Genomic DNA, 12,972 nt, shown 5'->3' with positions numbered 1-12,972 from the left:
CGCTTTTAAGATTTAAAGCTGACTCTGATTTTTAAAGTCTAGATAAATAATTGCAGTTTAAGATAATAGTTCATTGTAGTATTTTCAGTTTCTATGGAATATGACTTTATTTGCTAATATACACAATTATATATATTTGTGCACTTGCGACGTGTCTAAAAAATAAATGAATAGTGACACAGAGAGGGTGACGATAACAGTGGCGGTGAGAATACGTACATAAGATTTGAATGGCGACGGCTTGAAAAAATTAAAGCAAGTGAAAGTGGGTGAGAATGGTAGCGTCAGGGCGGCGACAACGACAATGGTTTGTGAAGATTAATAGAGAGGGTGAGAATATATAGTGGTGAGAGGACGACAAGAATGGTGACGGTTTGGAAAATTCAGACTAGCTTTTCCAACATAACTCTTCTCTTGTGTGCTTTATCTTCACTCGCACACTTCATGAGAAGGTTTTCACAGGTCATCCATCATTTAATTATTTCAAGCCAAACATGTTTAACTTTGGAGTTTTTTTCGCGTGGTCGCCAGAAAAAGAAGATGGATCTTTTGATATGAGTAGCACTTAATCTCTCATCAAATATGTAGTCTCATTTATGCATTTTCTTGGAATCCCCCTCTTTCTAGTACGTTTCGATTTGTTCATGTACCCTTTCGTTTCAAAGCAATAATAGCAACCGCTCTTTGTCCGTATCTTATGCATCAACGATCACTTGTTACTTTTGTCCCGAACATCACAATACCATCATACACAAAAGTAAAAATGCATACACATACATTAGGAAATTCGTTAACCATAGACAATGCACAGTGTAAACTACAGTTTTTATTGCGACCATAGTTCTTAATTAAGAAAACACACATACACTATGGAAATCCCTAGTCTATTGGTACAGACATAACTTTTATGAAAAAGAGAATATTGTATATTATGTAGAGAATGTGCGAATTTGAAGTAGCGCACATATTTGTTTGTGTACTCAATGATTCAATACTCCCTTCGTCTTATAAAAACACTCCTACGACACTTTTTATGGTAAGGATTTTAAAGATTATTAGACGAATGTGTATGAGTGAAAATTGAGTCATATTTTATTGTGAGTAGAGTGATGTTGAAAATTATAAAATAAATATTTTTAAGAGACGTTTCAAAACGGAGGTGGAAGGAGTACAATTTATGGATGGAATAAATTTATTAATTATGCATAATTACATATTACTAATTATAAACTCAATTCTTGTTTTTTATATTCTTACTTATTATACAACTAACATGATAGTGAAATTAATTGTTTTCACTTATAATGTAGAACAATACGTATCTTTTTTTATCAAAAAAAAAAAAAAAACAATTCGTATCTTTCTCTATGATAGGAAATCTTAAGTCTTAACTAGGTAGTTAATTGACATTCCCGATCATAATTGAAGAAACTATATAGATTCTCCATACTAACGTTTTCTTGACGATCTTGTTATCACTGTAATTGACCCTTTTAGTTATCTTTAAATTGTTATTTCCACCAAATATTAGTTTAATTGTTAATTACAATAACAGTGCGTTTACTTTGATGCAAAAAGAGATAAAAAAAATTATTTTTATCAATTTTCCATCATCGATGAAAAATTTTCTTCGAGTTGAATGAAATATTTTATCGGACAGTCAATTTTCACTCATTTTCAATTTAATGTTATAATATTATCATAAGGTAGGGGTGTGAAAATATTTTTCAATATTCTCTCATCTTTTACTTAATTAGCATATGATAAAAAAGGAGGTAAGGATAATATTTCCCCATATTTTCTTATCCATCATTTCTAATAAGGGTGCATTTACTTTGATTGTAAAATTTTCATTGGAAAATGATGGATAAGAAAAGATGAGAAAATATTACTCCCTCCGTCCCTGAAATAAGTTTTTCTTTTTCCTTTTCACCACTCTCAATATTAATTATAACATATTTTTCTCCACTATCAATACACTTTACCACTTTTCCTTAAAACATGTGCCGTCCCCAAAGATGAACTTATTTTGGGGACGGAGGGAGTATCTTTTTCTCCTTATTTTATCACATGTTTACTAGAAATGAAAAGATGAGAAAATGTTGGATAATATTTTCACACCCCTACCATAGGATAATAATATCCAATATTGGAGAGAAAATGAGTGAAAAGGAGCTGCCCGAGATAATATTCCACCATGTCCGGAGAAAAATTTTCATTATAGTAAACATGTGAAAATGATGAAAAATGAGTGAAAATATATTATTTCTCTCCTTTTCCATCAAAGTAAACGCACTCTAAATTTATCATGAGAAAATAATGGACTTCTCTTTTGTATAAATAAGGAAGTGAAAATAAGTAAGGAAAAATGATGAACTTCTCTTTTGTACTATAAAATATGGAGAAAAAAAGAAGGCATTTAAAGGCATAAATTTTTATTATTCATCATTTTCACATGATAAATTTATCCATAAAAGTAAATGGACCCTAAAAAAAATTCAACCAAAATAAAAAGCACCCTAAGTATTATTACCTCTAAATAACCTCACAAGTATTAATAAGTGATTGGTATGATGGAATGGAACAAGGGTGGAAAATGAATGACAAACCTTAGTGATTCATATGCTTGGTATGCACAACGAATACCAAAGGAATGGAATTGAGATTCTTTGTTTAATTCAATTCCTATAATTGATAGTTAGAAATAAAGTTTAGGAATGAAATGAAATTATTTTATTTTATTAATATCAATCCATGTATATGATTGTGTAATGTGTTGCATTAATTTCAATCAATATACTATTAGACTATTGCTTATATAAAGTTGATAATATTTTATTTTTACTAAAAATATTTTTTTATTCAAAAAATATTTTATATTTTGAGTAATAATAATAATAATAATAATAAATAATGCATGTTTCATAAAAATATACTCCCTCCGTCCACTAATTCATGACCTAAGGAGCAAAACACGGGTTTTAAGAAAAAATGTATTTTTATTAGTTGAGTGGAGAAAGGGACCCACAATTAATGTATTGTTTATTAGTTGAGTGGAGAAAAAGTGTATTGTTTTGGGACCCACCAATTAAATATAAATAAAAACTTACTAAAAATGGATAGGCCTTGAGTTGGTGGACGTCCCAAAAAGGAAAGAATACCTTGGATTAGTGGACGGAGGGAGTACATGTCAAAACATAAATTTAGAAGAATTAAGAATGTAATGGAATGACTAATACCATGATAGGTAGAAGGAATGATGATTCCCATAAATGTAGGAATGATGATTCCTACTAAAAAAATATGCCAAACAAATGAATAAAATGAATGTAGGAATTACCATTTCATTCTCACCTTCATTCATCGTACCAATCAAGTGTTATTTACAAGATATTTTAATATTTGCCTCATCCATTGTAGTCTCAATTATTTAATTGCTTTTATAAGAGGCTTGATAAATTAAGTATGATGTAATATGCTGGAATTTAAATAGGTACATGGAATATTACATTACCACCACACACAATAATACATTTGATCTAGACTTGACATCGATTCTGCATATACGTTCAACATTAAAAGGCCTTGTATTTTAAGTTATTTCAAATTCTAACAAAAGCCAAACCAATCAAAAGTTTCTAAAATTGTAAATGACGTGCATATATATATATATATATTACATATATATTCACCATTGCTTCGGAATTTCGGATAATCTTCATTTGCATTACATGTATCATAAAAATTTGACAGTCTGCAGAGTCTTACAAACCACATTGCACATATCATGCCTAATTTGGTTATCTGACATTAGTCACATTATGGTATATTTGTTTATTATGCATATATGAAATATGATTAAATATGAAGTTTTTTAGGTTAATTGCATATAAATTATTGAACTTTCAACAAATTCTCATTTTACACATGAACTTTAAAATCTTTATTAAAATTACTCAATTATTAATTTCTTCTCATTTTACATATTTGCTCATTTTTCATCGTAGTGACATGACATAAATATATTCATTTGACATGAATATACTTGCATATCATAGATATGATTGTGTGAAAAAATAAAATTGATATTGTAATAAATAGTTGGATGGAAACGACGTTTATTTTAGATCCAAAGTTTGGTCAAAAAATGAACAAATATGCAAAATAAAAAGAAATTAATAATTGAGTAATTTTAATAAATATTTTAAAATTCATGTGCAAAACGAGAATTCGTTGAAAGTTGAGTAATTTATATGCAATTAACCCAAGTTTTTTAGAGTAGTAATGAAGGAGTATAAGTTAAATAAATTGAAAGTATCAGAAGAAACGAACTGCTACATTTGGGAATTTTGACTGTTGAATTTTTATGTTTAGGTTGAATTTCCACATTTGCCCTTAATCGGAGAAGCCCTCGTTCTAAATATTTATCCTCGTATAAGTCCACTATAAATACCTGCTAAACCTTCAATTGCAGAAACAGTAGAAGAAACTCGAGAGAGAGAGAGAGGAAATTAGGAAAATTGGGTTTAACTTTAACCACCTGCCAAAATTTCGGCACCAAAAGGCGCGTAGGACAAAGCCCTACTCCCCAACCATTTTGATTGTGATCACAGCTGTTGAACTTGTTCTTCTTCTCAATCAGTTACGGACCGAAAGCAATGGGCGAGGCGACGCTGCTCTCGGATATCGGAACCGAGATTCTCATCCCTATATGCGCCGTCGTCGGTATAGCCTTCGCCGTCGTGCAGTGGATGCTCGTCTCTAAGGTCAAGCTCTCCACCGCCGCCTCACACGACGCCAAAAATGGAATCACGGATCCGCTCGTTGAGGAAGAGGACGGCGTCGCCGACCACTCCGTCGTCCGCAAGTGTGCCGACATCCAGGCCGCCATTTCCGAAGGTAAAAATCGATTATGGACTGGAATTCACTTTCACAATTAAGACTGCGTGTCTGTGTTTTATTTCCGAATTGGTCCGTGATTTTTCAATTTCATTCACGAATTCAATTGCTTCGAGTGAGTTGATTTGGACGAGATTTCTCGTGTTCAGCTAAGTCGAGCCTCGAATTATTGAGAATGGATTATTTTTGTGGATGACTATGAACTTTTCGAATTTTTCTTTCCATTAACTCGAAATTTCTTCCCTTTCTAGGAAGTGAGAAATCCAGAGGTTTCTGTAATTTCTTTATCTGGCGATTTCCTCTTACGTCATAATAGTGAATTGTGTTTTTCTTAGAGTAGGTTTGGGTTGATGAGGAATGTGGTCGAGTTCCTTTTTGTCAAGTTATCTGATGTGGAGATATTTTAGAGATCTATCTATCTTCTCCTTTTTCCATATTTATTAAGCTCATGGTTACTGTCACTGTATATTATAATGCTTTGTTTATTGACACGTGTGGCATGGACCAAAGACTTCATCTTTGTGTGTCTGCTTTTATTATGTAAACGTGTTAGTTGAGTTCAAGCAATGATAAATTCTCCGCCGTTCAGTTATTTCTCAACTGGGCATTAAATAAATAATTACTATACTTCCCAACTATAGTACATGCTTCTGCGAAATTTCCCTTTTACTTTTTAACGTAGTCAGGCGTCGTTTTAGTTGGTGTTATTGATCTTTATGGAATTACCTTTTCTTGTTATTTTCTGGCCATGCTAATAATTTAAGACCGGGCGTTTCAAGAATAAATCAATAAAAAAATATTTGCCTTAAAAAAGAATCCACTTTGCATTCCTGTATCTTGGATCCATTTTTACCATTACTGTTCCATCAAGAAGTGGAAAAAGGGATCTGAGGGGTTAAGAACGCTATTTGATGTATAATCATTAATCAAATTGAATGTTATTAATGGATTGAGTTTTTCATTTATTTGCACTTACAATGAATGTAGGAATACTGATATTCAATTATCATAAAGAACTAATAACATACTATGGATCTGAATTCAACCTTAAATATTTGAGTATATGTATATATGGATGCACATTCATATATGTGAAAATTATTAAATTTCTACTACTTAATAAAATATTTATATATTTCCTCAAAAAGAAAAAAAATATATTTATATAATGTAGTATGTTGAATAATGACTTCTGTTAATTTGAAGTGAGAATCCATTTAACTACGCTGATACTGTTAGTGTGAGAATTCGAAATGTTAACTGGGAGAAGGCGTTGGATGTCCTTAAGGAATATTTTACTCGTTTCAGGACATTATTGAACCAAATAATACCGTGTTTATCAGTTCCAGTGTTGATAATATGCTGATAAGCCGATTCTGATGATACAGGTGCAACATCATTTCTTTTAACGGAGTACCAGTATGTTGGTATATTCATGATTGCTTTTGCCATATTGATCTTCCTCTTCCTTGGCTCCGTGGAAGGATTTAGCACTAAGAGCCAACCTTGTACATACGATGAGACCAAACTTTGCAAGCCTGCACTTGCCACAGCGGTTTTTAGTACCATAGCTTTCATTCTCGGTGCTATTACATCTGTGGTTTCTGGCTTTCTTGGAATGAAGATTGCAACCTATGCAAATGCACGAACGACTTTGGAAGCTAGGAAGGGTGTTGGGAAGGCATTCATTATTGCCTTTAGATCTGGCGCGGTCATGGGTTTTCTCCTTGCAGCAAATGGTCTTCTTGTTTTGTACATTGCCATCAACCTTTTCAAGTTATACTATGGTGATGATTGGGAAGGTCTATTCGAGTCGATAACTGGCTATGGGCTTGGTGGATCTTCAATGGCTTTGTTCGGTAGGGTTGGTGGAGGTATCTACACAAAAGCTGCTGATGTAGGAGCTGATCTTGTGGGCAAAGTGGAACAGAACATCCCAGAGGATGACCCGAGGAACCCTGCGGTATGTCTAAGGAAGCACTTAAATGCTTAAATATTTTAGAATTTTGAATGTTGACAACTTATTTCTCAAGTGTTGCAGGTTATTGCTGATAATGTTGGTGATAATGTTGGGGATATTGCTGGTATGGGTTCGGATCTCTTTGGTTCGTATGCAGAGTCTTCCTGTGCAGCACTTGTTGTTGCATCCATCTCATCTTTCGGGATCAACCATGACTTGACCGCTATGCTATATCCTCTCCTAATCAGCTCTATTGGAATACTTGTTTGTCTGCTCACCACATTGTTTGCAACTGATTTCTTTGAGGTCAAGGTTGTCAAAGAAATTGAGCCAGCATTGAAGAAGCAACTCATTATCTCAACCATATTGATGACTGCGGGAATAGCTATTGTTAGCTGGATTGGCCTACCCTCTTCCTTCACAATATATAATTTCGGGGAACAGAAAGTAGTTAAGAGCTGGTGAGTTTCCTCATCACTCTGGCACTATTTAGTCTATTTTCATTATTTAGTGTGATAACCGATATCTTCACTTGTACATGTCCCCCGCCCCCCCTCTCAATGTTCAAAGACGGAGAATTTTATACATTTGTCATTTCTTGCTCATTTTCTTACAAAACCTATGATTTTGTGCTCGCAGGCAACTGTTCCTGTGCGTTGCTGTTGGTTTGTGGGCTGGCCTCATAATTGGGTTTATTACAGAGTACTTCACAAGCAATGCTTATAGGTATCTTTTTGGATACATCCAGAAAATCTTAGATACATGTTCGAATCTAATTTGCTTCTTAATGTTTTCAGCCCTGTACAAGATGTTGCTGATTCATGCCGTACTGGAGCAGCAACCAATGTTATTTTTGGCCTTGCTCTGGGATACAAATCAGTGATCATTCCAATCTTTGCCATTGCAATTAGCATTTTTGTTAGCTTTAGCTTTGCTGCAATGTATGGTATTGCTGTAGCTGCCCTCGGGATGCTGAGTACGATTGCGACCGGCTTGGCCATCGATGCATATGGACCCATCAGTGACAATGCTGGGGGTATTGCTGAGATGGCCGGCATGAGCCACAGTATCCGAGAGAGGACTGATGCCCTTGACGCTGCGGGGAACACTACAGCAGCGATTGGAAAGGTAATCCTTTTTCTTTCCTTCACATCTTTTGATCCTACCCCATAATTCACTCGATCATGGATCTTATGTTTGAAGCCATGCTACTAGAAGAGTTTGCAGTAACTTTCTGTGTTGACACAAAATATTGTTGCCTTTATATGCAGGGGTTTGCAATAGGCTCTGCTGCTCTTGTGTCCCTTGCCCTCTTTGGTGCATTTGTGAGCCGTGCTGGCATTTCGACTGTAGATGTTTTAACTCCGAAAGTGTTCATTGGTCTAATCGTGGGTGCTATGCTCCCTTACTGGTTCTCGGCTATGACGATGAAGAGTGTCGGTAGTGCTGCTCTGAAGATGGTTGAGGAAGTGCGCCGGCAGTTCAAAACCATCCCGGGCCTCATGGAAGGCACTGCAAAGCCGGACTATGCAACATGCGTTAAGATCTCTACAGACGCATCTCTCAAGGAGATGATTCCTCCAGGTGCGCTTGTCATGCTCACACCCCTCATTGTGGGAATTTTCTTCGGCGTGGAGACTCTTTCCGGTGTCCTTGCTGGAGCTCTCGTCTCCGGTGTTCAGGTAACCGCACGCATTTACGTTTGGTGACATAAGATTGAATAGTTGAAGGATTATACGATCAAACTAGCCTACATTATCTCGATGAACAAACTTCCATTGTTTTGTGTGATGCAGATTGCTATCTCCGCATCCAACACCGGTGGTGCTTGGGACAATGCCAAGAAATATATTGAGGTGAACATTTCAACCAATCTCGTAACTTTCTCAGTTTGATTGATCGCAATCAAAATCGCGCTATAGACTAATGATCCTCGACAAAAACAGGCTGGGGCCTCGGAGCATGCCCGGACTCTTGGTCCTAAAGGATCTGATGCACACAAGGCAGCGGTGATCGGGGACACCGTTGGTGACCCCCTGAAGGACACGTCGGGGCCATCGCTGAACATCCTGATCAAGCTGATGGCGGTAGAATCGCTCGTGTTCGCTCCTTTCTTCGCCGTCCATGGTGGCCTGCTCTTCAAGATCTTCTGAATTAAGGCAATACCTGCCTGCCCTCAACTCTGCTCCTGCTCCTATTTATAGCTTCGTGTTCATATAATATGGAGAAATTTTGCAGTATATCAGATATTGCATAGAGCTTCTATAAACCCATTTCATTTGTTTCCCTATCTCTTGTTTTTAGCAGCTGCTACAGATCTTACAAGTTGGAGCTAAAAGTTGGGGTATTTTGGTCAAGTAATTGTTTGTTGGTTTGCAGATTTACAGTGATTATATTTATAACATCGATCAATATCAATATGTTTTTTTAATTGATTAATTACCAACACCAATATGTTAATTGCTAATCTTTGTGTTTAGAGTTATTGGGGTCTAAATACACCAACTTTGGGGTAGTTTGGTTTTGCACATGAACTTTGAAATGTGTAAAAAAATACATGAATTTTAATGTTGTAGCAATTTTATCACAAATTCAAATATTAGATATTCGAACTGCATAAAAATTTTATGATTTACGAATTTAGAGATGTATTATACGATATCTTTTAAAGATGTCCTATACAGTGTTATTTTTTAAAACTTCCGATGAATACACGTTGATATTTCGATTTGTCACGTTAGCTTTAATTTGAGTATAAATTAAATTTGTGACAACGTATTGGACACCTCTAAAAGATATCGTATAATACATCTCTAAACTCGTAAATCGTAAGATTTTTATGTAGTTCGAATATCTTATATTTGAATTTGTGATAAAATTGCTACAACATTAAAGTTCATGTATTTTTTACACCTTTCAAAGTTTATGTGCAAAATCAAATTACCCCCAAAGTTTGTGTGTTTAGGTGTTAGTAAGCCTATTTATTATGATATTTAATTACGTATAAAGATTTTCATATCGTGTTAAATGGATTGTTACAAGGTACTATAACTAAATGAGGTGGACATAATAGAATGTAGGAATCAAGTACTCCCTCCGTTCCACGAAGCATGACACAGTTTCTTTTCTGGTCTGTCCCACGAAGCATGACACGTTTCTAAAAATGACAAAAAAATTACCATTTATTCACATTTTCACTTTTTCACCTACCACACTTAACACACAAAATACCAATTTTTTAATTCTCGTGCCGAAAAGAAGTGTGTCATGCTTCATGGGACGGAGAGAGTAATACAGAAATCATTAATATAATTACTCCGAAAATAATGGCTAGATACTTCTTACTTTAAGTATTTTATTGATATTTGGTCTTATTGGCGTTTAATTTCATTGATGCAAAAAAATGGAAGATGCTATTTTCCTAAGCCCAAAAGAAAAGGTTGCTTATTTTCTTTTTCCTTCTTTTTTATTTGAACCTTTTTCCTTTTTTTTTTAGTGCTTCAATATGATTTTTTCAGGTTAACTAAATTAATATTTTTATTTGGAATAGTCCGACAATGAACTCGTCATCAACGATCACAAAATACAAATCACTATAAAGTAACGTTTATAGATTTCTCAAATCATACAACTTCATAACTTTGTTTTTTTTTTGAGGAAACAACTTCTTAAATTCTTAGACACTATAGTGCAGATACTGAAAATATCAAGGGCACGTGTTCTTCTTCTTTTTTGTTTTTTTGGGAGGAAACAACTTCTTAAATACCTATAAATACTGAAAATATCAAGTGCACGTGAACTTAAATAAAAACATGAGTACTTTTTGGGGGCTATGGCAAAAAAAAGTACAAAATTTTTTAAAAAAAGTTATAATTTTCACCTCAACTTTTAATTAAGTTAAAAAATACATGAATTTATATTTTTATTATAATTTTCACATAAGTTTAACTTTCAACGAAATCTATATAATCTATATAATATATAAAAAAGATGAGTTTTTTCCTTCCATCTCTTCCCTCTTTTTTTTTTCTTTCTTCTCCCACCAATTTTTTTCTCTATTTTTATTTCTTTGCTAGACATCCTCAAATTTAATTTATGCATAAATATTTAATATGCATATTGTATATAAGTTCGCGATAAAATATTTAATATGGTATAGAAATCATCAAAAATGAATTTAAATCTAGTAAATTATGAAAAGTTTAAAATATTTTATTTTCTCTCTCTTCGTAAAAATTTTACAACTTTTATTTATTTTTGTGTATAAAATATTTATTTATTTGTTATCACGTGTAATACTCTATAATTAAAATGTGTAATGTTAATTTTCATTATCAAATAATTTAGAGAAATTAATTAGTTTATTTTATTTTTAAAATATAATTTACCTTTATTTATATTTTAATTATATTTAAACTTATTCTTATTTATTTAAACATGTTTAATTTCGATGTTCGTCGTGCATAGCACGGAGGGGCGTACTAGTTATAGCTTAATTGACAGTTGAAATTAAGTCAAATATATTGATTTTTACCTTTTTAGACCTCCGAGTTTATAAATACTCCTCATCATCAAAAGTTAGACCAATATCAGGTCAACTTCCGACTGCCAACTAAACTCTAATTTCACCGAAAGTCAAATTCAAGTGAAAATTACAACAAAAATATAAATTCATATATATTTTTTAACTTAATTGATAATTTAAGTGAAAATTACCACTTTTTTAAAATTCGTATATTTTTTGGCATAATCTCTATTTATTTTCTTTTCTTTTTTGTGTGAGTGTGTGTGGGGGCACGAAGGAGTGAGATTTTTTTTTCTTTTAAAAATAAAAAGACATCATAGAGAGAAGGTTTTTTCTTTTAACAATAAAAATATATAAGGGGGAGTGACAGAAAAGTTTTTTCTATTAAAAATATTTTTTCTTTTGATTATAAATTTATTATGAAAAAAGAATGAACAAAGAAATTGAATAATATTATCTATTTATTTTTTATATGATAATATTATTTTTCTTTAAAGTGAAAAAAAAAGAATGAATAAAAGTGAAGTTCTATTTTATAAAAACTAAAAACATATAAAAATATATGTTATTTTAGGCATAGAGGGGAAATGAATTAATTAAGGATTTATTAGTTGAATAATTAGTGGCTTAATTTATTTTAATTATGTCCTTATTATTTTTTAAAATAGAAACGAGACATTATTGGTGGAACAATCCAAAAAAGAATAGCGGAACGGAGGGAATATAAAAAATAAATAAATAAAACATGAGTAGAGACTAGAGAGAGAGTTTCTAGGCGGTGACTCTGACCACTGGTGCTTAAGTATGTCGCTCACGTTATAACACGTTTGTTTAACACAATTGTGCTGGCCCTTGTCGCTTGCTGGACAATGGACATGTTGCATGATATTTATTTTTCAATTATAAAAGATAGCTTTATATATTTTTAAAAAATTCCTGGTAGGGTGACGTGTTTGTATACAAATATTGATTTACGTTACATGCCATATGTTTGGTTTTGTACATTTGTACATTTGTTTGGTGTTGGATATCAATTTTATTGGTAACTTTTTGTAAACAACACTCATTTTATAAAATTACTCATTTATAATTTTTTATTTTCATTATATATCATTAATTTTAATTTCATCTCTCTTTGATTTTTGCTCTCTAACTAAAAATTCTCTTTCTAACTTATAAGTTCAATTATCTAAACAATTTGACAATTTATAAGCTCTTAAAAAACTACATCTTATAAGTTCTTTAAAATAAGTTTAGCCAAACATCCTCATTATTTAACGTGTGACCTTTCTCACGTGGATTGGAGCGACCTATGAAGAAATATTACATTTGTAAATGCATTGGCATTTACACATCGTGCAATGTATGAGAAATATTTTTATATTTCTATATTTATATAAGGGGGGCCATATTTTTAAATATCAAAGCATACCATTTGGATATAAAAGACTATACTACCCTTTTAACTAACAAAAAGTACTCCATCCGTCCCACTCCAATAGGCTCATTTTCCTTTTTGGATAAAAAAGTTGTACTTAATTGGTGTGGACCACACCACTTTACCACCATTTTCCTACTAAACAGTAAG

General features: G+C 32.8%; 1 protein-coding gene across 1 annotated transcript; it reads left to right on the top strand.

The window, feature by feature from the left end:
- Positions 1-4,458: 4,458 nt before the first annotated feature.
- LOC130988214 (pyrophosphate-energized vacuolar membrane proton pump-like) lies at positions 4,459-9,216 on the top strand. The gene is made up of 8 exons (XM_057911999.1): positions 4,459-4,899; positions 6,288-6,862; positions 6,941-7,320; positions 7,499-7,585; positions 7,657-7,987; positions 8,131-8,541; positions 8,656-8,715; positions 8,806-9,216. The coding sequence occupies exons 1-8, from the start codon at positions 4,659-4,661 to the stop codon at positions 9,010-9,012; spliced, it is 2,292 nt and encodes a 763-aa protein (XP_057767982.1). The 5' UTR covers positions 4,459-4,658; the 3' UTR covers positions 9,013-9,216.
- The last annotated feature ends 3,756 nt before the right edge of the window (positions 9,217-12,972 follow it).

The sequence above is a fragment of the Salvia miltiorrhiza genome, chromosome 6 (genome assembly GCF_028751815.1).
Source record: "Salvia miltiorrhiza cultivar Shanhuang (shh) chromosome 6, IMPLAD_Smil_shh, whole genome shotgun sequence".
Lineage (NCBI taxonomy): Eukaryota > Viridiplantae > Streptophyta > Magnoliopsida > Lamiales > Lamiaceae > Salvia > Salvia miltiorrhiza.
Note: the sequence above shows the minus strand (reverse complement) of the source record. Positions and strands in the feature narration are given on the sequence as shown.

Excerpts from the sequence above, each read along its gene's own strand:
- LOC130988214 (XM_057911999.1), top strand. The coding sequence starts at position 4,659 with ATGGGCGAGGCGACGCTGCTCTCGGATATCGGAACCGAGATTCTCATC. Across the intron at positions 6,863-6,940 it reads ATGACCCGAGGAACCCTGCG|GTTATTGCTGATAATGTTGG; the intron begins GTATGTCTAAGG and ends CAAGTGTTGCAG. Across the intron at positions 8,716-8,805 it reads ATGCCAAGAAATATATTGAG|GCTGGGGCCTCGGAGCATGC; the intron begins GTGAACATTTCA and ends CGACAAAAACAG.